The 25,708-nt window shown below is 36.4% G+C and overlaps 1 protein-coding gene across 1 annotated transcript; it reads left to right on the top strand.

Annotated features, from left to right (window-relative positions):
- The first annotated feature begins 5,251 nt into the window (after positions 1-5,251).
- Positions 5,252-10,120, top strand: LOC117232047 (LRR receptor-like serine/threonine-protein kinase GHR1). The gene has a single exon (XM_033491168.1). The coding sequence runs from the start codon at positions 5,528-5,530 to the stop codon at positions 8,279-8,281; it is 2,754 nt and encodes a 917-aa protein (XP_033347059.1). The 5' UTR covers positions 5,252-5,527; the 3' UTR covers positions 8,282-10,120.
- The last annotated feature ends 15,588 nt before the right edge of the window (positions 10,121-25,708 follow it).

The raw sequence follows: 25,708 nt of genomic DNA, 5'->3' as shown, positions 1-25,708 counted from the left end.
CCAACTTTGTTATTATACATATGTATTGAATCTGTTTCTATACAGAAATGTATTTTTAGACAACTTCAATTCGGATTCGAATTAGCAAAATTACAGGCACACAAAGATACATCAGATTAAGTAATTGAATTATGCAAATTAAACGTGGAACATAAACACGCAGGACGTGCAACAGTTATCATGTATATATATCGAGTATATTCCTCAATTAATTATCTTTGTAATGGATGCATAATCAAAATTCTAACAAATGGAATAGCTTCGATTTTAGACATGTCGTTGTTAATGTTACTATCGACACAAATATATTTAGATATAGTAACATTTCAAAATCTCAGTCGTTTTAATATTATTCAGCATTTAAATACATTAACTCTTATCAAATCAAATTCTTTAAAGAATATTGGGGGGAAAGAAAATAAGCATTATAGCGGAAGCGGATTCTCAAGATAAACAACGTTTCGTTGCTCTTGGCACGTTTCCATTGGACAGCTACACTTATTAAGGTAGTAACATATTTTCTCAATGAGTTAGCCTGTGTTCTGAGATATCGATACATATTTTACTCAACTACACTTAACGAAGAAATAAACAAACACACAGCTGGCCAATTCACGATTCTCCAATAATATGACGATTTAAAGTTGTATCTAAAAACTCATACTCTGTAAAGTATTACATCTATTACTCACGACAGTAAAAGTATATGTACTCGACATATTTAGTTATAGGATTTGTATCGTATCTTTCTATGAGAATAATTACTTTACAATGTCATTATTAATCCATTGCTAATAAATATATTTAAAAATTCACATACTCATCCAACATTATGTAATAATATAGTATACAATACTGTAGTATAAATACTAGTTTTTCTACTAAATGTCGCTTTGCAATAAACGTTTTGTAAATTCTATTCTACACATTTTTGGATCGATCCCAAATTTTTTCAATATGACACTTCATTAAGATCCGCATTTCAAAAAGTTCCATATAACGCAGATAACATATATTCATAAAAGTTTTCTGTGCCAAATATTCGAATACTTAACCACTGCAAATGGTATGTGTTTGCAAGTTTCTCCTATTACCTGTAACTAAACCTCTCAGGAACATCTATGAAATGAGCTATCAAGACACAGCATTGTCGTTAACTGAACCGTCTTAAGTCTGCGAAATCCATAAATCTAAGCTTCCAAACGCATCGTAAACGTTGGGATATTGGCTGCACGAGGGAAACGAAGGAATCCGTCATACAGATGCATCTATAAGCGAAGTTTCATCGCAAATGTTTGGAAATATTTCACGAGAGATAGGTTTCTCGATGGAAAATCTTCAAGCAATAAATTCACGAACGAAACTGATGTTTAATCAAGCTAGAGTCTTCTTTCAATCAGCACCATACACCGGTTCATGAAAGAATTTGTACGCGTATGTAGAACATTTTTATTGAAATTCTAATGAAACACGATCGTCGTGGTAGTATTGATAAAATTTGAAACCAATCAGAAAATGTATATAGAAATGACAAAATATTTGTTGCAAACATATAGAAAATCAATATACAGCGTGAATAGTCATCTTATATTAGAAATATTAAATATGTATGCTTCCACTGAATATTGAGGTCTATTATTGTAATGGATAATATTTAAATATTCTTCTAATTGATTATGATTTTTGCAAAATATATTTTCGTACTAAATATTTTGTAAATTTACATATATATCTTTCTTTCTCAGATTTGTTTCAGATATTAATATCCGATATATCCAATAATCGCGATAATAGAATCTCGCAATAACGCTAATGAAATTTCAGAATGTTTCGTATCACACAAATAAGAGATTCGTGAAAGATATTTGCAAGTACTGGAAGACTTTCGTCAGCGCCTGTGTATTTGTGGCTTTGATAGATTGACAAGCGTTTAATTTTGAACGATTTCTTGACACCGATATCCACGGTTGAAGTCGAGAGTAAAACGGTTCGCCAACCAAGGCTTGAACCAAGAAAATCCACCTTTTAAGTCCACTGGCTCAAGTATTTAACCATGACCGACGCTAACTTCGTTGGTGATCGTTTGCTCCAATCGAACAGAAATATCAGGAGTACTGGAACCACTCCAAGATCACGTTCGATCGGCCCCACAAGTCCGGCAAGTAGAACAGTAATTCCCAGGAGATTAGAGACGCGGAGAAACTAATTTATGGTAGTCGAAATTCTGCTTGCTGGCGCGTTGCGCTCATGTATGGATACCTAAGGATATCTGTACAGTCTTTATGTACGAAATATACATATACATATGTACTGGACTTGTTAGAAACGTGGTTTCCAACCATTTACGTCCAGACAGTTGCATTAAAGAGAATATGACACGTCTTTTGGCAAAAGAGTAAAATTAAAGTACGATACGATCACCAGACCGTACTATTAGCAGTTTCTTCTCGCCAATTCTTATTTCATTTTTCCTTTATTTCGATATGTTATCTCAGATGCGAAGAAATTACTTGGAATTACTTAAAAGTTTTTATTATTAACAAAATATTTGTTTGTGGCGTATGCTCAATGATAAAGTACAAATATGTAACTTATTGCTATGTATATGCCAGCAAGCAAAATTTCTCCTAAGTATTATAATTTTTTGAATTATTTCCTATACTCGACCTCCCTTGTATTTTAATATTTTAATGTTATTTTCATTTTAGCAAACAAAAAGGATTTGTGATGTTACAAGATGCTATTTAGCATGAAACCGTGACGAGGAATCTTGTGTACTAATAAGAATGTTTTACGTTACAGAAATACAATTTTGTCGTTATAGAATTGAAAATGGCTGAAAGGAAACAGCAAGACTAAGAGTGGTCTTCCTGCTGCAAGTTTCATCAAAGCATCCTGTAGCCATATGACTCAATTCGACTAGTCCTTGAATTGAATAGATAGAAACATTATCACAAGCCAGTTTGAAGGCATAAGTGAAAGCAGCGAATTCACAGGTACAAAGTGATTTCTCAGAGAAATCTGAGAGCTAGCAACCGTGCTCAAACAAGTTTGATAACAAACGCTACAGTTATCTTAATGTTGAAAAGTTCAATACACAATGCTCGCCATTGTATATAATATATATTTTTCAAGTCAATGTTAGAATGTTTCCTATCAATTTGCTTCGGTTACATTAGGAGAAACTAGGAGTCAATGACTAAAAAAAAATCGCTTTCTCAAGCCAGTAATGACGTCACAGGACGAGTATTCATTCGTTCAAAGTCCACAGTTTCTATCATTTATTTTTAATTTTGAATTTGTACGAATTTTGAAGCTTTCGACTGGAAACCGCAATGTAGCATTTCGCACACATTTAAATATCAAAAATCTTAAAACATTATAGAATCAAAATTAACAGCAGAAATTTGTAAGTATGATTACACTTGTGCGGAATTTGTTTCACACCAAAATTTTCAATGCCGACTTAAATGCAAATATAATTTGAATATAATATTGTGTCGTATTTTTAGATCAAAATCATAGAATTTCGCCAAAAAAATTCGACCAACTCTTAATGTTTAAATGCACAAACCGAGCCATTAAAATAATTTATAAAATTTACCATGGAGAGAATTTATATATTTTAAACATATCCTATTCATATCGTAAGAATAAATGGCAACAAACTTTTTGAAAAATGTAATAGAGAACAAAATATTTGTCATCAACTTGTTATTTTTAACAACATTTCAATATATATTTTAATTCGAAGAGAAGATAATTAACTGACATGCATAGGGAGTACTGAAAATGACAACACGTCAGAGAATGTGAAATTAGTTGACAGTAAATCTCCTTGTCCTTTCGTTCCAAGTACTCTATTCAATCATTCTCGTCTAAGTAGGATTATATCAGCAAAGCGAAAACAATGGCTTCTTAGGCGTACGGATCGAGCTTAAGTGGTTTAAATTTTGACTATACAAACGATTCGAAATTCTCACTCAGTATACCTCCTTAGATAAATCGGGTTTAATTATTCCGTTCGTTGCACTACAAAATTTTCATATGAATTAATCAAATTGTATTCCGATGATATTAATCCACTGTTTAAAAACGATAGTTCGTAGTTATAATCGTTATCTTGATATCGACTTAAAGAAATAGAACTTGCGATAAAATGTTTTGTAACGCGTTACAGACAGTTTCGCCTAAAATAATCGTATCGGCCGAAATACTTTAACAAGATAGAAAGCGTGCATGCTGGGAAAGTAGCTGACCTCTCACCTTATTTCGTGCGAACTGCACCTCAGCTCCTTTGTAATCCCAGCACGCGAATCGAATTTAAGAAAGCCAGCGGCTAGCAGTTCACAAAGCTGCTAAAGTTCTAGTTGCACTTTCTATATGTGTGGCTGCTACAGGATGAATGCTTCAAGAAATTGTTACGATTCTCTCACGTGCTATTTGCTGACGGGAATTTATGTGCCGTTAATAAATGAATAAAAGAAACCTCGACGTACATGTAACGATAACGCATGCGACAACGTCTACGGGAAAACGGACGAACAAAATAATCTGCTCGTAAAGATTCATGTTTCAATCGAGATTCATACTCGACGACGATTTTTACCTGTCGACGATTTTAAGCGATCGTTGATCGAAGAATATCCAAGTTCGACTAACGGCAGTAATTTTAATCGATCTCCACGTCATTCGTATTTACCTGTTTGATCTTGTAAATGGAGCACAGGTTGGTGGGTGGAAATACGGGCATCAAGGAAGAGGAGTCGTTTCGTTTCTTTACGGCGAATATAGCGGAAGCGGTGAATAGTTTGGCTATGCGTCTTGGAAATCCCAGCACGCGAATCGAGTTAAAGAAAGTCGAGGCGAGTCAGTCAGTCAGTCAGTCAGACAAGCAGCCGGTCGTCAACGGTGGTAGTTGGTGAAATCGCAGGATACCGGCTCTGCTCGTCAGTACCCTGTCAGAGGACGCAAGCGCGCTCGCGCCCCTTATCGAGTTCGAGAGCAAAAGCGACGAGTGCCGGTGGTAGTAGATGTATATATCTATAGAACGTGCATGGGAATAGGTGGGAGAAACGGAGAAAGGGAGAAAAAGCTGTGCGAGAGGCAGAGAGAGGAAACGATAGAAGGGTGGAGGGTTGTAGGTGGCGGCACACAGCCGGCTTGGAGGCCGAAGGGAGAGAAAGAGAAACGGAAAGGGGTAGAAGAGGATAGAGGACGAAGAGGAGAGAGGCGGGTGCAGCTACGAGTCGGGCGCCACAGTGTTTGTCAGTCCTTCGTATGGACATCACGTCTGACGCGGCTGATAGTCTACTCGCGCTCTGGCATTCGTGTATACGCGTAAGTTTTGGCGGCATCTATCACCTTCGGTCCACGACGTGTCGCGCGTCAAATTTCCCGTCGATGAGCTACCGGACGTGTCTATGCTCGCTCGCAACTCAATCGCCTCGTTTTGTCATCGTCATCTCCACGAGTAATTCGAGGATTAATCGGCCGATCGAGATGTGAAAACGCCGAATTGGAAGCGATGTGGCTTCCGTTGATGCTGCTCGCCTTGATGGCGAGCAGTTCCGCGTGTCCAGATTTATGCGAGTGTCATCAGAGTGCCGCCGAAAGGGACCTACCGGCTTTTGTAAATGTGAAGTGCCGTGGACGTGCGCCAGGATTATCGGAATTGCCGATTAAAACGAGAAGCTTCGCGATAGACGGTGCGGACGAATACGAAGTGATCGGTTTCTTCGACGAACTGGAAGTGAGCGATTCGTTGAACGATTTCGAAGTGATCGGTACGTTGAACGAATTCGATGCAAACGGTACGTTCGTCGAGTCGGATTCCGGCAATTCGACGATTCTTCCCTACCTCGACGACGTATCCGTGACGAACTGTTCGTTGGTGTTCTTGAACGTGTCGTGGCACGGCTTTGAACGCGTCAGAGCATTGAACCTATCATGCAACAATCTGGCACGGTTGAACGATGTGCTAGTAGGCCGTGTGACGAATATGAGCGAGCTGACGCGTTTCGACTTGTCTGACAACTCGCTGACAGACGTGAGTGTCGGAGCTTTTAGGACGCTTGCGGGATTGGTGAGGTTGAGTTTGCGTAGAAACGCGATATCCACCGTGCACGAGGATGCGTTTCAAGGATTGGATCGGTTGGAGTATCTCGATCTATCGGACAACAGGCTGGCGGATTTGCCAGATAGTGCGTTGACGCCACTCTATTCGTTGCAAAAGTTGGATCTCAGTGGAAATCAACTACAAGTTTTGGGTGCCAGGTGGTTCGAGAGTCTCGACAGACTAAGAGAGCTCGACGTTTCGAGGAACGGTTTAGCGCGGGCGGCTTCTGGAACTTTGCAACCGCTTCCGGGATTATCGATACTAAAACTCTCGGAGAATCCTCTTAAAGAAAGAGATGTCTCTCTGCTGTTGGGTACTGGCAGACGCTTGGAAACTGTGGATGCGTCTCGTACAGGTTTGGCAAGAGTTCCAGCTGCGCTAACAAGATCCGTCAGAGCGCTCAGACTAGCCGGTAACAAGTTAACCACGATTCGTGGCGGTGACCTCGACAGTTATCCCCTTTTACGGATATTAGATATCTCGGAGAATCGATTGATAGACATCGAAAACGACGCTCTCGGACGTTTAGAGGTTCTCGAAGAATTGGATATTTCTGGTAACGTTCTCGTTAAGATCCCGGCCAGTTTACCGAACAGTCTTACAAATTTGAAGCTTCAACGAAATAGGATAACAACTTTGAAAATCGACGATCTACAGGGACTATACAATCTAAAATCCTTGACGTTAAATGATAACGATATTAACGCGATTGAGGTGGGAGCGCTCGGTCAATTACCGGTACTCGAAGAACTTGATCTATCTGATAATCCCATTAAAACGTTACCGGCTAATACACTAAGTGGACCAAGTAACCTCGCCAAGCTTCGTATGTCAGGATTAACTTCCCTCGAACAAAAGCAAGAGGAACAAAGTGATATGGCGTTTCCAGTACCTACGCCTGAAAGGCTCGTATTCCTCGACGTATCGAGAAGTCCTGTTCTAGCCAGACAGCTTTTAGCGGATGACGCCGCGCTGTCGGCTTGCAAGAGCTTGGTCCAATTGGACTTGTCTCGAACTAACAGCACCAGTCTTAGATTCGATCTACCTTACATGCTACCTCAATTGCGTATTCTCAACTTAAGCGCAAACCATTGGGATTGCACCGAAGATCTGTATTGGCTGGGTGAATGGTTACGGCAGCACGAACAACTAAATAAAGGTGTTCAACCGGGTCAATGCGATACTCCACGGGAAATGTCAGGATCACTCCTATACGAATTGCCATCACCGCCGAGCCCTCTTCCTACAACCGTACCAACCATAACACCCACCGCTTCCACATTATCGATTCTGTCTCCGATCGGACGTACATCTCATTTTAATAACCTAAACGCGTCTTCCAACGTTACCGACGTCGGTTCTCACGACGAATCTATTACCGTTAATAACACCAAGCAATCAACCTATAGAAACTCGAGTCACGGAATAGTCGGTTCTCATAACGCCACCGAGAACTCGACAAATTACAAAACGAAACCTGTTCCAACGTTGCCGAGTAACGAAACGCGTTATTACGAAGCACCTACGTCGTTTCGAAACATAACAACATCAACGACGGAACAGAAGGAGCGAAACTCGAGCAAGAAAGTTATCGAAATCGATCAGACTTCGGCGGAGATTAAAAATTCAATTATGGACGTCGCCGGGCTGCCGTATCGGAGAACGAACGAAGACAAACCGTCAATTATTAGGATGGAGAACGAATCGGATCCAGGAACTATCGATAATCGTATAGACGGCAAGAGGCAGAAAAGCAAGAGACCGAGTAAACTTAGCGTATCGTCGAGTAAGATCACCTCCTTGAAGCTATCTAAACTTGCGTCGCTAAAGGAGGAAGTAGAAGAAAAGAAGACGGCCGAGAAATACTCGAAGAGACTGAACAACCTGACAAAAGAGAAGTTGGTACTAGGGAATACTCCTGATTCAAATACGATAGTAGAGGAATTGAATAATCGAGCGACTGATTCCGACGCGAGAGTCTCCGAGGCTTTATCCGCTGGTGCTCATCCCGGAATGTTGGTGCTGGCTGGTGCAGCCCTCGGTGCCGCAGCTGCGCTCACTGTAGTGTTGTCGCGACGAGCCACTGTACGCCGAAGGGATAGGTATCATCGTCACGAAAACATCGAAGTGCACACGCTCACTCCGACCACCGAACTTTGGTGACCAGAGTCTGAATATGCTCGATTGTTCAACAGAGATAAGCAACTAGACGCCGAGGATTACGAGAAACGTGTTGAAATTTTGTCAATATTATCTCAGTGACTACCGAGAACACGACTAACGGACGTGCACTACAGGAGTATGCTAAAGTAATCTATTTTTCATCTTCCTGTTAGTTTCCTTCTATTTGCTGAAACTCGAACGCGATTTCCGACGATTAGCCGACGCGACGCAACCAGTCAAGCGTCTAGAAGATCGAACGTCGACGTTCGATCTCCGATAGACGTTCTTCACGTGAAGAACCAAGGGCCAAGTGATAATAACTCGATAACTTTAAGAATTGAATAAGAGGTGAATTGAGTAGAGAAACTTTTACACGACGGAATCAAAACAATTTCAAATTCATTATTTAGATAACGGTTTATCATGAAAGAGATAATTTCCCGGTCAGCCAATGTTCCTTTCTGGCAATGAGTCACTAGAGAACGCAGCAGTGTACAACTGTACAACGCTCGTTTAAGGTGAGCGGATGAACGCTGAGCAGTTCCGACTAAGATGTACAAAGCTCAAACAGATCACCTTCTCCAGGAGAAAGCTGAAGTAGTTCCCGCATAACCACCAGATTCGGCTTTGTCCGTCGGGAAATACCGGACATACGAGAAAGTTCAGCGAAGGAAACTGTTGGCCGAAATCCCACGGATTCTGCGGAACATCTCTCGATGCGAATCTCGAGCGAACGATAAACTCGAGAAGTAGTCGAAGCTCAGTCAAATTTCGAAAAATCAGTGTTTCATCGAGGAATTCATTAAAACAAAGACTGCTTGCTTAAGAGGACCGTATCGAACTGAACACGTTCGTGACCAAGAAACGACTTGAAATTGGTACTGCAGATTGCGCGGATTGAAATTGATGCAGTACCCTTTCTTTTGGTATTTCGCGAGAAACCTCATCCTGGTGTGAGACGATGAAATGCAGACAAAGACAAAGAGAAACCGCAGGTGGCAATAATTAAAAATCGATGCGTTGCATCAAGCTCAGGCGATCGGAACGTTAAATAGCACACAGTGACAATAATAATTGTAACGTGCCGCGTTTCTGGATTGGACTTTTCACCGTACGTTTAGGACGCTTCCGTGACTCGGTAGAAGTGCGGCTAGGCTACGTACGAGGAAAATGTGGTGAGAAAGGGCGAGAAATGGGAAGAAGGCTTGAGAGAGAAAGAGAGAGAGAGAGCGACGAAGATAGAGGGAGCGAGCGAGAAAGAGAGAGAGAGAGAGAGTGACAGCGAAAGAGGAGAAGACGGAGAAAAGAAATTGATGGGACACAGGAAACGTGCTGGCGTGAAATTCGCGGTGGCGAATTGTACGTTTGAATGACAGTGCGAGACGGGAAGCGGAGAGCGATTGCTGGCCGGAAGAACTTTTATCGAACGCTGCGAGATCGAATGAGAAAAAAAGGTGTGCGAAGAAGTAGTGAAGGAGAGGGTGTGAGAAAGTATGCGAGAAATGAGCGAAGAGTTAGAGAGTAAGAATGGAAAAGAGAAGAAGGACGAAAGAGCGAGAGAGCATGAGAGAGAGAGAGAGAGAGAGAGAGCTTGAGAGAGAAATGATCGCAAGGTGGAAACCGCTCTCAACAGCGGCCACACCGAGTGTACAGAAACGTAGCTTCCGAACTTAATTCTGGCTTGGCCAGTTGCCAAGACTCCTTAACAAACAGAAAAAAACAAAGGATAAGAGTGGAAGAGAGCAGATAAGAAATAACGAAGAGGCTAGACATTATCTTTCTTAAAATAACCAGTGTCAAAGTACCGCTATGATAATAAACCGATGTACAAAGATGCAATTTTTTCGATTCTTTTGATCGCCTTTCACCGATCATCTTTTTGTTCTACCAAACGTTGAACATTTAATCATTAGACCTAGCTTTATTTACCTATATAGCTATTTCTGGTATATCATTAGGGATCAATAGAATTTATAGATATTTTTAGAATTTATAGGTATTTTACATTTATTGCTTTAATTTCGAAAAAGAATACGTATGCAGATTGGCGTCTCTTTTAAGAAAGATAATTTTCTTCAAAAGTAATGACTACAAAATGCAGGTAAGTTAACTCTTACTAATATTTTATTTTACTCTTTCTCGTTGTCAAGCCAATGCTTTGTTCCTATCAAGTAAATCTCAATATTCGATGTATTTTTATTCTGATGTCAGAAATTTTATTACAATGCCTGACAATATGGAACATTTTTGCTTCGCTTTGCGAAGCACGTAAATTCATACCGTTCTACGCATCTGACTTTAAATATTTTCTAATTTATCTCTAGCAGAAAGATAATTGCATGCTAGCCAGACTTATTGATTTTTGTTGGTACATTTTAATACTATCACGAAATTTCAGTTAAATACGAAAACTTCAAAAATTTTTGTTAATTGTACTGTAATTTATTATTGCATAATTATGTACATTTCTGTGTACATTTAAATACATCCCTCTTCATAAATAGTAAGATATATTCTGGTTTAAGTAAACTTCATAGAAAAATTTGAAAAAAGATCTAAAACCAAATAGTAACAAATACAATAAAAAAAAAGAATAATATAAACGCCAGAGTTGACTAAATAATAAATAGATTATTTGCAGATTTATTTCGAATTATGTATTGTGTATTTATTTAGAACGTGGAAATAATATTTTTAGTATGACATTAAATGCATGAATTCTTCATTCATTTAAGATTCTATGATCTCTACCTATCTTAATCTTAGGTTCCAAATGAGATGAGAATAATTTCAACTTTATCGCATTTTTTATTAGTTTTGTGATACTTATGAAAGCGGTGTACATATTTACACATCTTTAGTTAAACATATTTTTCAAAATAACATTTTTAAATTAACGAAAAAAATCATGATTTACAATATACTTTGTTATAAACAGGCATATCAGAAAAGTAAACAAATCAGAGTTGGAATATACCATACTTTCTGATAAAAATATAAATTGAAGAGATACATACTAATCTTGATTTACATTATGACATTTCCTTACAAATGAACGTATCGCACCAGTAAACAAATAGTTGAAATATATCAGAGCCCGGAAGCGGTATCGGTATAAAAGCGCGATTAATTTCGCTCTAGGAAACAACACAATTAGCTGCTCCTTAAAAATGAGTCTGCGAAACGTGCAATTTATTATTCGTCCACGAGAATGAGTTCCATCACCAGACGAAAACCATCGAGCTCATTAGCATGTTAATCGCCGCAACAGACTAATCCTATTACACGACAACGTCGTCAAAAAATTCTACATCCTCCAGCAAATTAAGGAGATGGAGAAAGAAAAGAAGTTAGGAACTCTTGAGAAAAAAGATCGACAGCTGTCGGGAAAATCTGTGCCTTTCAAGATACAGCGGTATCCGCTTCGATTCGAGATACAAGGATTTCACGCTTTCAGCCAGTTATCGGGCAAACAGATTTCCTGCATCTGCCGCCGCGCGTTTCGCGTTGGCTTCTTTTCTAGAAAAGTAATCTGACGGAAACCATAGGAATCCGTGCATTTAAAATGATAAGCTAATGGTTTACCATGCGACCATTCCCATAGTGGTATTTGCTGTATCGCGATATGGTTAAATTGTTATTTTTGTTAGTTTTTATTATTTTTTTTTTTTGGATATGATATTAATATTTACAGTTGTGTGATAAAGTTTCTGGTTAGGAAACATTATAATATTTTGTTGATATTTTCGTTAAAAATCAGTTCATTAAAAATCTTTTATCCGCTTAAAAATCCCCCATTATTTTCCATGAATACGCGCTACCCTTTGCAACAACAGTTTCCTCTTTTTGCTTTAACTGCGTTCGCTGCAGAAATCCATTTTACAAACTGTATTATCATACAATTAAAATGAAAACCGTTTCGACGTTATCCCGGTGCAAAATTTAATTTACAAATTTTATTTTCACCTTTACATTAAAGCAATTTTCGGTGATTCAATTATTGACCCTTCGCGAGTTCATGCTCGCCCTATATGATGTACCGCGTTCATTAAGTTAAATGACACGTAAAACTAATACCATGCCGGCAACTATTACAATAACAAAAAAAAAAAGATTAACGTTACGACAAAATGACCGAATAATCAGAATTTCATTTATTCCGCGTCTATAACAGAACCAAAAAATAGCATAAAGGTTGGTAGACACGGGTTTGTGTCGTTCGTTTTCCTCATTAACTCGTAAGAGTCATTCACGAGGAGAAATGTGTAGCAACGACGTCGACATGGAAGTACGTGGGAGGATGCTGAATATTTTCAATTCAGCGTGCTGCCATTCCACCGCAAGGTTCGCACCCATAAATTTCGATTTGCAAGAAATTAGAGAGAAAAGCATGGCAAAGCGAAAGAGGGGGGGGGGGCGGAAAAGTTTAATTTTCTCTGTCTTAATCTCAGTAATTTCATCCCGGAGGCTGAGAAGTTCCGTTCTGCAACGAACGTTAATCGGGTTGTTCGCGGCTCCGCAGACAAAAGCGATAACCAGAAAACATGCTTACCTAACCCGTCAAAGAATCAGATAACGTCACCGGGCGAACATTAAAGGAAAAGATGGAGGAAGAAACATGGAGCGTGTCCGGATACAAAATCACGAGACTTTGAAGCAACGTAAATGTTACTACATGAATAATTCGCAGCGAACGTTTCCCGGTCTCGTAGCCTGCGGCTGAATTTCCTGGAACATGGTAACGAGACCGCAACAGGGGAAAAACGATATTTAGGAGGGCCGGAAAAGCAGCCGGCACGGAACCAAGCGATCCGTTGCGTAAGAGAAGAGGGGGAGAGGAAGCGAACGAGAAACCGTTCCTTAAAGCCGTTGTTTAAATTTCCTATGGAATAACCCTTCGCAGCAGTGCAACTAGGAAATTTAATCACCGTATAGCGGCTCACCCCGGGCTACGGAACTGGCAAATTCAGTAACATCTTGCAGAAGTTCGTTATCCCTACCCCTGGCTTGCGTTCGATTCCGGTTTACCCAGACGCCACTGCTATTTCGTAATATTGACTTCATCGATGAAAAACAGAATTCAGTTTCTCAACTTATCTGCATTCCCAGCCGTCCCCTCCGCAATTGCTCCTTTAGTTCGTTCTAATATCACGCCAGGCAAGTCAATTTAGTCGTTGCAAACACGCGGAATGCCTTTGTAAATCACGTTATACCAATCCCTGTTAGTGAGATAGTTAAATGGCAATTTAAGTTGAGGGAGCCGAGGTAACAAAGTACATAGTGTGCAAGTCGAGGATATATACTATAAAAAGTCTTTATACAAAGAATAGGCTGGAATTAAATTAGTTATGGGACAGATCAATTTTATTTTATTGGTAAAAAGAACGGAATAAGCGATCGAATATAGATGCCAAAGTATGAGATACAGAGATATACTAGACGTTTAACGTTTTGAAACGTAGCTTAAAGTTTTATGAAAACATAATTCACGGAACATCGTAATTTACATTTTAATCTTGACATAATTAGATCAAGTAGATCGCATCATGATAGAAACTAACGAACGAAAGAATATCATCCAAGGATAAGTGAATAAGAAAACAGCGACGAATTGGACGATAAGATACAAATAAAACAAATAAATAATTAAGACAAACTGTGGCCATTATAATTTTATATGAAAAGATATTGAAAATTTACGAAAACTTTAACTTTCGTGAAATCGTGTGCAAACGCTTCACAGTCTGGGAGAAATTAGTAAATCTTATTCAGTAAGCAATAATTTGTCAGATGTGCACGTTGAATGATAAAACGGACTCTTTAAACGGCATAATTTTACAGAAAGCGTATAATGAAGTAAATGGCACCCGTTCCATCGCTTTCTCTCAGCCTTGCGCTGCTTTTCTCACTCCTCCCTCTTCTTTAATGAGCTAACTATTTCCTCGTCGTCGAGTCAAACGTTTCCTATATCAGCGAAGTTAAATACGAAACCCGACCCAAACTAATTATCCACGATACCTCAATTAATCCTTCTTGCTAGCTGTAAGGATGCGGCTATTTGATTTCTCACTTATGTACAGGGAAAAAGTCTGTAACAAACAGGTCAACAACGTTCGTAATCAGACGTGCAACTTGGAAAGTATGAAGTAAAAACATCAACGATACTGTATTACTGGTACTATTACGCTTTACGTCCATCATTGTCAGAATTATTGATTCCCTTTGGGAAACAACTGAATAAAATCCTATTCGTAAACAGACCATGGCAGACGTTCATTAGTGTAATTACTGGACCTGAGCGAGGTTGATGAGTTAGATATCAATGTACATTCAATCATATCTGCGCGGAACAGGTGATTTTTAGTAGATAATGGATATGTATACCCTCATACAAAAGTTGGAAAATGTGTAGTTTAATATTTAGTCAAGTAAAGAAGTGTTGAAAGTTGCAAAGAAGTGCTATTTCATTCGATATTTAGTAGGATAAAGAAAGTACGTATAGAGAGGTGAATAGTGATAATTTTGTTGTAATATGAATATAATTCAAAGAGTCTACCCAATTAAATCACGTGTGAATATTCAAACAATATTTGGAAATTTGAAATATTATTATTACATGTCGAATATAACATATGGATTTTATTATAATATGTATACAATTTTGCGCATCTGAATCAAAAAGGGAATTTTTAATTGAAAATATATTTCTCTTGTATAATATAAATTTGATGCTTCCTATCAAAGACAATTAAATATTCCATGATATTTTCTACTAAGACAATTTCCACGCGAATTTACAAACGATTCCACTTTATATTATTGAATAATATAAAGTTTGGATGCGATCTGAAATTTTTTATATAATTTATAAGTTTAAATTTAAATAGCTTCCTTCAACAAGTATCGTAATTCTTTCGACTTTCTAATAAATTTGTCAAGTAGGAATATCAGCTAAGCAATTATCAACGAAACAAAACCCGACCATTCTCAGTGCACCCGCTCTTCACTTGATAAGCTCGAAAAACCGGACTATCCGTAACTGAGTTTCGTTGGCTATCATACTTAATCTCGATCGATTACTGCGGGACACGCTACGAAATCAGCTCTGTTGACGCTTTCCCCTGAAATGGAAACATCGTTGACCGTTGATGTTACAAGGACTCAGGAGGAACGTAAGTTTGGCCTGACATTGATCGGGAAATAGTCTCCATGATACGGTCCTCAACGCAGACGTCGGAGCCTCTCCCATGGACACCGGAACCAAGGTGAACTAGGTTTACACAACGGCGAAGAGGTAAGAGATCCTCTTCATTTTATCTCCAGTATCCGCAAACCGTCCCTGGTAACCCGGGCTCGCTCTCCAACCAGCCTCAGGAGCTCGCCACAGCCTTTTTATTTCCCTTTGAGCCGGATGCGATCCGACGTGCGAAAAATCTGGCCTGCTCGCATCCGATTAAACTTATAATCAAACACGTCTAACACGCGAAGTTATCGAATCGTTTTCCCGCTTCGTGCGGAAATTCAGTTTCAGATATATCACGAGGAAACTGATTTATCGAATGCTGTCTACGGGAGGAATCACACAAACGCTGAAAAGGCGAAAAGACTCCGCTTCTTATTATGACATCTATGGTTAGTACGCCACTTTAGAGAATTATTTTCTAAGTCAACGAAAGAATTTTTATTATTTAAAAATGTTTATAATTTGCAGATTACATTACACTGCCAGACATATGTATTAGGGCGTTTATAACGTAAAATACTAAATGAAATAAAATGTGATAAGGTCTTTAAATAATTGAGGCGAACATTTTTTTAACAAATGACCTAATAATTAATCACCACTTTACTTTTATTCTTATTCTTTGTATTAATGAAACGCGAATTTCTACATAACCATTATACTGAAGCTTAAATATTCTTCTTGACATTCTGTAACGTTTCACTGATATTCTACCGTTTGTCTTTTTCGCTTGGTCTCACTGCATATAAAAAGCTAAAATGTCAGGTCTACTTGAAACGGTTTCATTTTATATTGGAAACAGTGCTCTCGTATCATCGATATATACATATAGCATCATATATATATAACATGTATTTGCCTTTAGTGTAATAGAATTTTAAGAGAAACAATAAAGTACTTTAAACATTTATTTAAATTTAACTTATTGGTAAAATTACTTTTATACATATTAAGCTCCAAAACATAGACAAACTTCTTAGTAGAAAAATTAATAGTGTCGTACTGCTGATCACTTAAACCTTGTAAAACAAATTTCTCTTCTTTTTACTTTTTAACACATAAATTTTTCATCTGTTTATGAATGACAATAGCTAAATTTTTCATAATAAAGAACTAACAATGAAATTGGGCGTATAATATATCTTTTATAAGATACATAGATATTTTATTATACAAGATATCGTAACTCTCGAATTAAGAAAAATCATGATTAAAAGAATCAAGTTTAAGAAAATCTAGGTTTACATATATCGCAACATTTATTTGCATACTCCAAACGAGACTGATAATGACCACAGTAATATAATATATTTTATAATCTATTGAAAACTGAAAGAAAGCTAATTTAAGCACGATCTTTAAAATATAAGTGCATTTACTTCTATAACATGAATTTAGACCGATTTATTCCTTAATCAATGATTGCAATGGTCAAGAAGAATTATGACAATGTAACAGCTTTTCTCAAAGTTAACTTGGACTATATTATCCCATTAGTTCCGATAACGCTATCTCGCAGATAGTGAACAGCACTGGCAAACAGTTTTTAATTCTTATTTCCCATTGTTCCACTGACTGTTGCCTTTAATTGTTAAATATTTAAATAACGTGTAATCCCCGTTTACTACCGCTAAAGATCATATAGCAAGTATAATCGCGTAATCCAAGAATCCTTTCAAATTAAGCCAATGCGCTGTTTACAATTTTAGATGCAAGCAAACAAATAGCGCAACGTCTTCCTAAGTAATACACGAATAACTCGCCTAAACAATTACATTACGAGACTAACATAGATTTAAGCAATTAGCAGTAAAGATAGAAAGGGGGAAAAAGAGCAACGTACGAACTAGCAGATCGCGAATATGTCACGCGAGAGAAAAGGAGTGGAACAAAGTGCTGTCGCAATTAAATGTTCATTAAACCTATATGTAGAGCTCTCAGTAGAGAAAAAAATTAGTGAAACGTATAACGTGGAGAGCACGTTATAATACCTCCATTTTTGCATCGCTACGCGTGTCCAAGAAATATGCGACGCAGTTTTTAATCATGGAACTGTACCGGATAGCAAAATTCTAGAGATATTATGATGGTATATAATTGGAGGATATACTGAAACTGAAAGATAAACATAGAAATGGTTACAACGTGAGAAACACCATATAATTATCCGTTATGTCCAATAAATTTTTGCAGTATTAATCCAAGGCTAAATCGAAAACTCGATGGAAATTTATAATTATGCTTCTGTGTATGTGGCAGTTCGCCGCTCTCATACTAGTACATCTTACGATGAAATTTTACATAGCTATTCTACATTCTACGTTGAATTATATGATATCCAACGTAGAGTTTGTTTAATGTTCTATGATGTGTACATCGGTTTTATACAAGACAGAAAATCGCAATTAAAACTCGCACTTCGTGAGAAATTGACATTTTTAAAATCAGTCACGACAAAGTACAGATTTACTTCTGCTCCTCTACTCTATACATTTACAGTCTCAATATTTTTTAATCAAATTTATCCAATCGTTAAACTGAAGTAAAATAGATAAGATAAATCGATTACGATAAATAGTTTGCTTCAAAATTATATTTATATTCGTTTGTCCCTCTACAGGTATACACAAGCATTTTGTCATAAAATATCACTAAGAATTTTTGTAAGGAAATATATATATTCTCAATATATTTCTTTATACTGTTTCATGATTTACCTTCCTCGTAATTTATTTACTTATATACGCGTATAATACGCGAGACAATTTCCTGACGGCTTAATAAAAGTAGTCCTTCTAACGCTGATCTCCCTGTTCGTTTCTTAACCATACAAATAACAACACGACAATCCCCTCTTCTCGTAACGTTCCATCCGACACGATCGTTTCCTCGCCGCACTATTTGCACATTTCGGTGATTAAGTGTCCGCATTTATCAGAATCCGTGTCGCTGTTCGCCCGTCAAAGCGAAATCGCGTGTAACACGTTTGCCTGACAGGTAAATGTAAATTCTTCCTTCGTGAATATGGAACGGTGAAAATCTGCTGTCGACCGATAACGTTTACATCCCCCGCGTCCCCTTTTCATAAATGATTGACGCCCGTAAGCGACAAGCTCTGAAAAATAATCATGCCCGCTAATTGACTTTATTATTTACGCGAGTGTATATTTTACCTCTGGGCCGTGAGTCTCGCTAACCGACCACCGATCAACATTTCGAATTATTGAAAACACGAAGCAATAGCTGGTGCACAGCAGTGGTTTGGATGAGTTCATGTGAAACGGCCATGACTACCTGACCGCTGCAATAATTGAAACCGATGGCTCCGTAAAATTCTGATCGTTCGTGACATTCTACCACCGCTGGTGCTGCGTGGCTCTTCCTCTCTTCCTGCGGAAACTCCGAAGATCGATCCAGATTATACAGGAACACCGACACCGAGAACCCGGCATTAACCAATGCCTGGGAAATTGATCGAATATGAGCTGGAGAATCATTCCGCGAGAGCGAAGCTCGCGTTAAAAAGAATACCAGAGATCCGTGCCATTTGCGAATGCATCGGCAATGCCTGCTGCTTCATCCTGATAATACACGACCGTTTAATCCATGAGCCGGCGCGTAATGAGAGATGAAAATAGAGAAGCAACTTTCAAATCGTTCTGAAGGAGGTAAGAAATCAGAACTCGATCGATCATACGAATCAACCGGGAAATTGCAACAGCGCCACCGATGTTACCGTTATTACGTCACGTTATGATGGAATACGGTGCGCTCCGGAGGTTTTATTTGATACATGCAGGCGCACTTTCTATGCAAATACCTAACGAAATTGTACAATGCTTTGATGAATTATTTTCTGGTATTTATAAATTTCCAAGTGACTTTACTGAATCAATTTTGGAATTTCGAAACTACCATCTTTTTTATATGTACATATTTTTATCTTTAACCCTGTTCGATCGCATTTTTGTTTATTTATGAGAGAGAAGAGTTATAATTGATTACATGCATTTGCCTTTATCTGTAATCTTACAACTTTTCATTTTTATAGTTGTCCACGTAATTTCAATATGATACTTACAGTGCGGATGTGTACATTTATGAGAAATTTGAAGATGCAGAAATGCACAGAAGACATATAATAAGCATAATAATAATACATTGATAGAATCCAATAATGTATCAAGCGAGTAATAACGACAAGCGAGTAACTAAGACCAAAAGAACATGAATGTAGGAACAGATATGTATAGTTTTCAACACATGGCGTTATAAAAAATAATATAGTTTTAATTAATTTATTAATGTTTCACTACATGAACTTGAATTACACGATTTTAACAAAATTGATTAATTTTATAGAAACTACTAAGCGATATACAATTTCACTTCTATTTCTTTAAAAGGAAATATTTCCTTTTCTGATATATTTGCACCGCTATTGATGGAAATAATTTGAATTAATAACGAAATCAAACTGCTTGCAATTAAACAAAAGAACAAACAAACAGTATTCTCATTAAAAATTAAATAAATTCAACAGAGACGTACTTGCAAAGATATAATAATTGAATTATCTGCGATGCTTGAAACAATGCAGCTAAAAGTTATACAAATGAAAAATGCTTTAGAATAGGTATGATTTAAAGAAAAAATTAATTGTTCAAACGAAACCACCAGTCAAACGCGTGCTAAATTAATTTGAGAATGTATCCATTAATTAAATCAGGTAAACGAAACTGTTCAATGCCTTGTTAATGCGCTAGCGTCAGCGTATTTGCATAAAAAGCAAAGCATGAAACAAGTTACCAGCCATTTCTACGATGCCGCACATACCAGCGATTCAAACAGCAACCACGGCTTGCAACGGTGATTCAGCTAACCACAGATTTACTGTCACGCGAACTATGCTTCCGTCTGGTCATGTGTCCGAAATCATTTGTTATCTGATTTCATGAAATAGTTTACATTCTTTTTAGCAAATTAGCTTTCTCATTTAATTACATAGAATTAATCGAAAATAAATAACGTCTTTATTGTTATGCTTTATTTTCAACTAATTTATAATTAAAAGTGTACACTGTCGATTTTTTAAAAATTGTTTTAAAAAATCTTTGAAAATGATGACGGGAATTATTTAGTTGATTTGATCAACTAGCGATAGGTATGATAATTATTTACGAATTTAATCAGGTTTAAATAGCCAAAATTGCCTGTAATTACACTGATCTACCAATATTTCTACTTAGTCGTTATTATTTAATTTCACTGTAATTGCTACAAAATTCATATCTCAACCTTCCTATACAATTGAAGTATGCAATACTGTGCAATAAATTCTATAACTCTTTATGTACTATATTCTATTCTATATTGCGATTTGTCAACTTACTAACATTATTAGTTAGTCAATTATTTTGTAAGCAGACTTACAATTAGGTATAATAAACCAAGTATTGGTACATAAAAGAAAAACGACCAAATACAAAGTTCTGTACAATATCAAATTTCATAAAAGGAAAACAGATAAAAGAGGAAATAAATCAAAAGTTTCCATCATACGTCGAAAAATCTAAAATGGACATGAAAATTTACTTTACTCCTTTCAATGTTTCCCAAAAATTTCTTTAGCTGTCAATTTGCACAGTAGATAATAGGAAACTCGATCATAATTCCAGACGTATTGTTAAAATTCAAGAAGAGGATTATTCTTTCGATATGAGTCAAGTTAAAGAAAAGAAAAATAAAATTGTAAAAACAACAATTTTTTACAGTTATGGAAAACAGTAAAATTCATTCTATCCAGTCTGACGAAGATATATGCTCCATTTTAGAGATTCAATTCGTTACCTTTTTGCTGTTACAAAACGCAATTCTTGGCGTCCGTTAAATCGCGGAGAACCACCGAAAATACGCACGGCCAATCGATTTATTTCCTCGTATATTTCAGGATTACGAAAGTCCGAGGTCGAAATCTCCGGGAATATTTACGGCTTGACGTACGATACATCAAGTGATAAAACCGGACAAATCGATCTCTTTTAATATCGAAAACTATCCTCGAAAATAAAGATTGTGGTCCGATGAATCTCCAAATTATAGATACGTCCAGCGTATCTGTTACAGGTTTAACAGAAAGAATGAGACGAGCATCGCTATCTCGGACAAATTTTTATAGCTCCCAGAGTATTCTACCGCTGGAAAGTTGAAAAACCATTTCACTTACTTTGTAAGAAGATTCAAGTTTTTTTGGGAAAAGTATGTGTGGATATTTAAGTTCTTACACAATTTAAATGAGTTTACACTCGTATACTTACAATGAAAAAGTTACGTTATAATTAGCGACTTATATTCCTCTGAGATGTTTCGACAAATTGATACTTAATATGATACTGTTAATTCCTTACACTCGTATTCAACCTCCTATAGCCAAAAATTGCAAGCAATATAGAGAACTGATTACCTATAAGGCTAATCAACGAAGTATGATCCCTCTTTCGATAAATGAAATGATTTGATGATAATAAAATAATACAAGAAGGAAGATCAACCCTAAATTCAAGAGAACATTTTTCATTAAATGCAAAACTAATTAAATATTTTAAATCTATCTATATGAATGTAAGAATAAGAATGTTGTCAAAATTTGAGCTAATAGTTTCACATATGATTTGTAAATAAATAATATATAAAAAACGATTGAGTAACAAGATAACAAATCAAATAAAGCATTTCAATTAATGACAGAAATTAATGTAGCAGAATTGAGAAAAAAGAAACTGCCACGTAATTCTTATCATATAAAACAATTGTTATTTCTTCTTCTGTAAAATATAAGTACCAAAAATAAAGAACGCACAATTGTTAATCTGTATACTTTTATTGATCTACATTACATAGCGTTACCAGAGTTCTATCCTTTCGTGAAATAAATAACAGATAATTGTTACGATTTATTAAGCACGATTCAAATATCCTTTTCATAAATAATTTCAATAAGTCGAAAAATATTACCTAGATATGAATTAATCGTTTAAATAATCTATAATCTGCAGATATTGGATCACATATCACTGAAACAAAAACACTGATATATTACGAACATAAACATCGCAGGTAATAATAAAAAGCAATAAGATCTGTTCGTTTGCAAACGACCAATAAAAGATACACGAAAAGTGAAGCTAGAAAAAAGTTAGGCGGACCAAATTAGTGGATATTAATTTGTAAGAAATATTTAACTTCTGTTTCCCTCGTAATATGTAGCATTGAAAGCACATATTTAAGACAAGTGGTATATAATTACGAAGTGTAATCCCGAGAGAAATTCATGCAAGAGAATGGATAAAGAAGTGCAGCGCGTTTAAAGAAACGGCAAATACATTCAGTGCAATCTTACTCGACAATTGTGCGTCGAATAGACGAGATATTAATAATGAACGGCGTCCGAAAGAAATGATAAAAGAAGCATAATTAGTTAAGTAACCACAAAAGTGTAAAATGCGATATAATTGAATGGAAAACATCAAGCGTAATTAAAGTACATTAACAGTTGAATTTCTTTTGAAAGTAGGTACATTAAATCTGTTCTGAAATAACTCAGAAATTATTCAGAAATAAATCAAAACCATCGAGAAATTACTTTACACGTTTATTAAGTCTAGAAATGATGCAAATATTAAGATACTTTTTAATATTTATCAGATAAAATTTTTATGTAATTCTTTCACGAAAACCATAATCTACATATTTTTAATAAATTCTTTATAGTTTCATAATGTTTCTCGAAATATATAAATCAACCCAACAGAAAATAATACTTTTTGATTCATAATTCTAAATACACAGTTTCTAAGTACATTAATAGGTAATACCTTCCAATATTTTTTCATGTGAACGCTGTTGCAAATATATACGTACGTATTCATGCAATAAAACCCTATAACCGTTTCAATACAATGGTTAGAAAAAATCTCTAGAGATATTAAAATGATAATTCTAAATGCAAACTGGATGCAAACGAGGGGTAATATGCATACTAGGATCTTCGAAAAGCTCACTAGGTTCCACATTTTTATGTTACTGCTCGACGATTAGAGGCGATGGAGTTTCAATTATTTTCATAACAGCATAGCCACTGAAATGACTTCCTCCAGAGAGCCAAACTACTTTCCCAATATAAGTGTCCGGGATTACTTGAACGACTTTTATTGCGGTCGTAACCGCATACCGAAGCTAGATTTGCATTCTAGGAAATCTCTCATTTATTCGCCCAGTAGAACGGGGAAAGATCATGCAAATTACGCCAGAGGAAAAAAGTATAAGAATCAAGGCAGAAATAAAGTTGATGAAACGAAATTCCGTTAATTAAAATTTTCGTTGAAAGCTGCCAACTGAGAACTAACGTTTCAGACAGCCACAGCGAAAGAGTTTCATTTTTTCCAAATTAATATCATTTGCATACAGATCTCGATACATATACTAATATCGAACTAATTAAACATCGAATGAAATCTTTTGAAATACGATAGTTAGAATTACTTATTCAAAAATAGCATTTCGCTTTTATGCGTTCATGGAATGTCTTCATTTTTGAAAAAGTAAAGGAGAATATAGTAGCATAATGAAATTTTCAATTACAATATTAAATATCTACGAAGTAGTTGTCGTCAACGGAAAGAGAAAGAAATAATCTACCTTTTAACATTAATGGACAGACTACATAAAATATTCATACAGATAAATTTTAAAACATTTTCAAATGCATATCAACCTTTGTATGATCTTGATTTTATAAAACATATCGTAACGTGAACTTTAATAAAAAAAATCGTCTATTATCGTTATCGTAAAATTCTCTATCTCTTCTAGAAGGAATTGTTTTTGAGTCAGTGAATTTTACAATTTTATCTCGTATAATTTTCTTACAATCACAAATGTATTAAGAACTACTGCAACGAAAGAGAAAATCTATTCTGTATTTGTTGTCGTGATAAATTATATAAACTAGTTCGAAATAAACAAGTGATCAGCTCAAAAGTTTTCAAGAAAAAAATTCGCGTATCTAACCTATGTCACATTGTTCGAGAATCGACTGTACTAATAAAAAATGTTTTCATCAAAAAACAACATCATTTTAAAAATTCACTGAATATACATCCGCAAATTGCCATATATATATATACCTCAGTATTAATATTTCTTTGCGTATGCAAATTTCATTCATTATTACGTCCTCTCGAACCCGCGTACGAAATTCATTCTCCTTCGTTAGACATTGATTCAAATGCTATTATAATTACCAAGCGGAAAGACGATATGGCATTGAAAATCATAAAGGCAGTATGTTCAAAAGGGAAAATTACGAAAAGGGAGAAAAAAACACAATTCCCTTGATCGTACATTCGTCGAATGACAACAGTGGAGGAAACGGCTCGAGATTCGAATAATTAATCGTGCAACACAATGAGAGACCATAGACCCCGAACAGCCTTTGAAATATCTACGAACTTATCGTTTGAGAAGCGAGCAAATATTAATGCAGCTTATTACTCCAAGCAAAGAGTTCGCCCTTTGTTTGCTACCCACTTTGCGCCGGAGACCAAGGGAAAGCGAAAGTGTCTGAGAATCAGACGAAAGCTAACTGGGCGCACAATCTGATGGACTTCGTCAAGCGAGACGAAATGATTAACCGGGCATTAATACTTAATGATTAATTAAGCGTGTGACATTGTCGTTACGGCCAATCTTTTCTACAATATACTTCAATACGCGTATACGACTGCTTCTATTCGAAACCTGTATAATAGACCTTTCAAACATGAATTAATTACTACCCATTATTTCTAATTTGGTAGTTATCGACTATGGAGCTATTTGCGTCAATAATTTCACATATTACCTCGATAATACGTTTCATTCAAGATATTCCATATTTCGATGGTTTTCCATTATTCAAGGTTTCTTTGTACTTGAAATATTATATCTCATATAATTAATTTTCGAAATACCAAAGTTAACGCGGGTCTGAGCACATTGTGTATAGTTTTATATATCTAATTAAAAGAAATAAAAAAGGTTTGAAGTAACTAACTGTAGTTCATAACATAATAACTCTTTTCTATAATAGTATAAATACTGTAATAACTCTATATAGAATGAATTCTCTACTGTAATTCTAGCAT

Source organism: Bombus vosnesenskii, unplaced genomic scaffold (assembly GCF_011952255.1).
Source record: "Bombus vosnesenskii isolate JDL3184/JDL3185 unplaced genomic scaffold, Bvos_JDL3184-5_v1.1 scf7180000013263, whole genome shotgun sequence".
Classification (NCBI taxonomy): Eukaryota; Metazoa; Arthropoda; class Insecta; order Hymenoptera; family Apidae; genus Bombus; species Bombus vosnesenskii.
The sequence above is the reverse complement of the archived record's forward strand: the minus strand, read 5'-3'. Positions and strand labels throughout refer to the sequence as shown.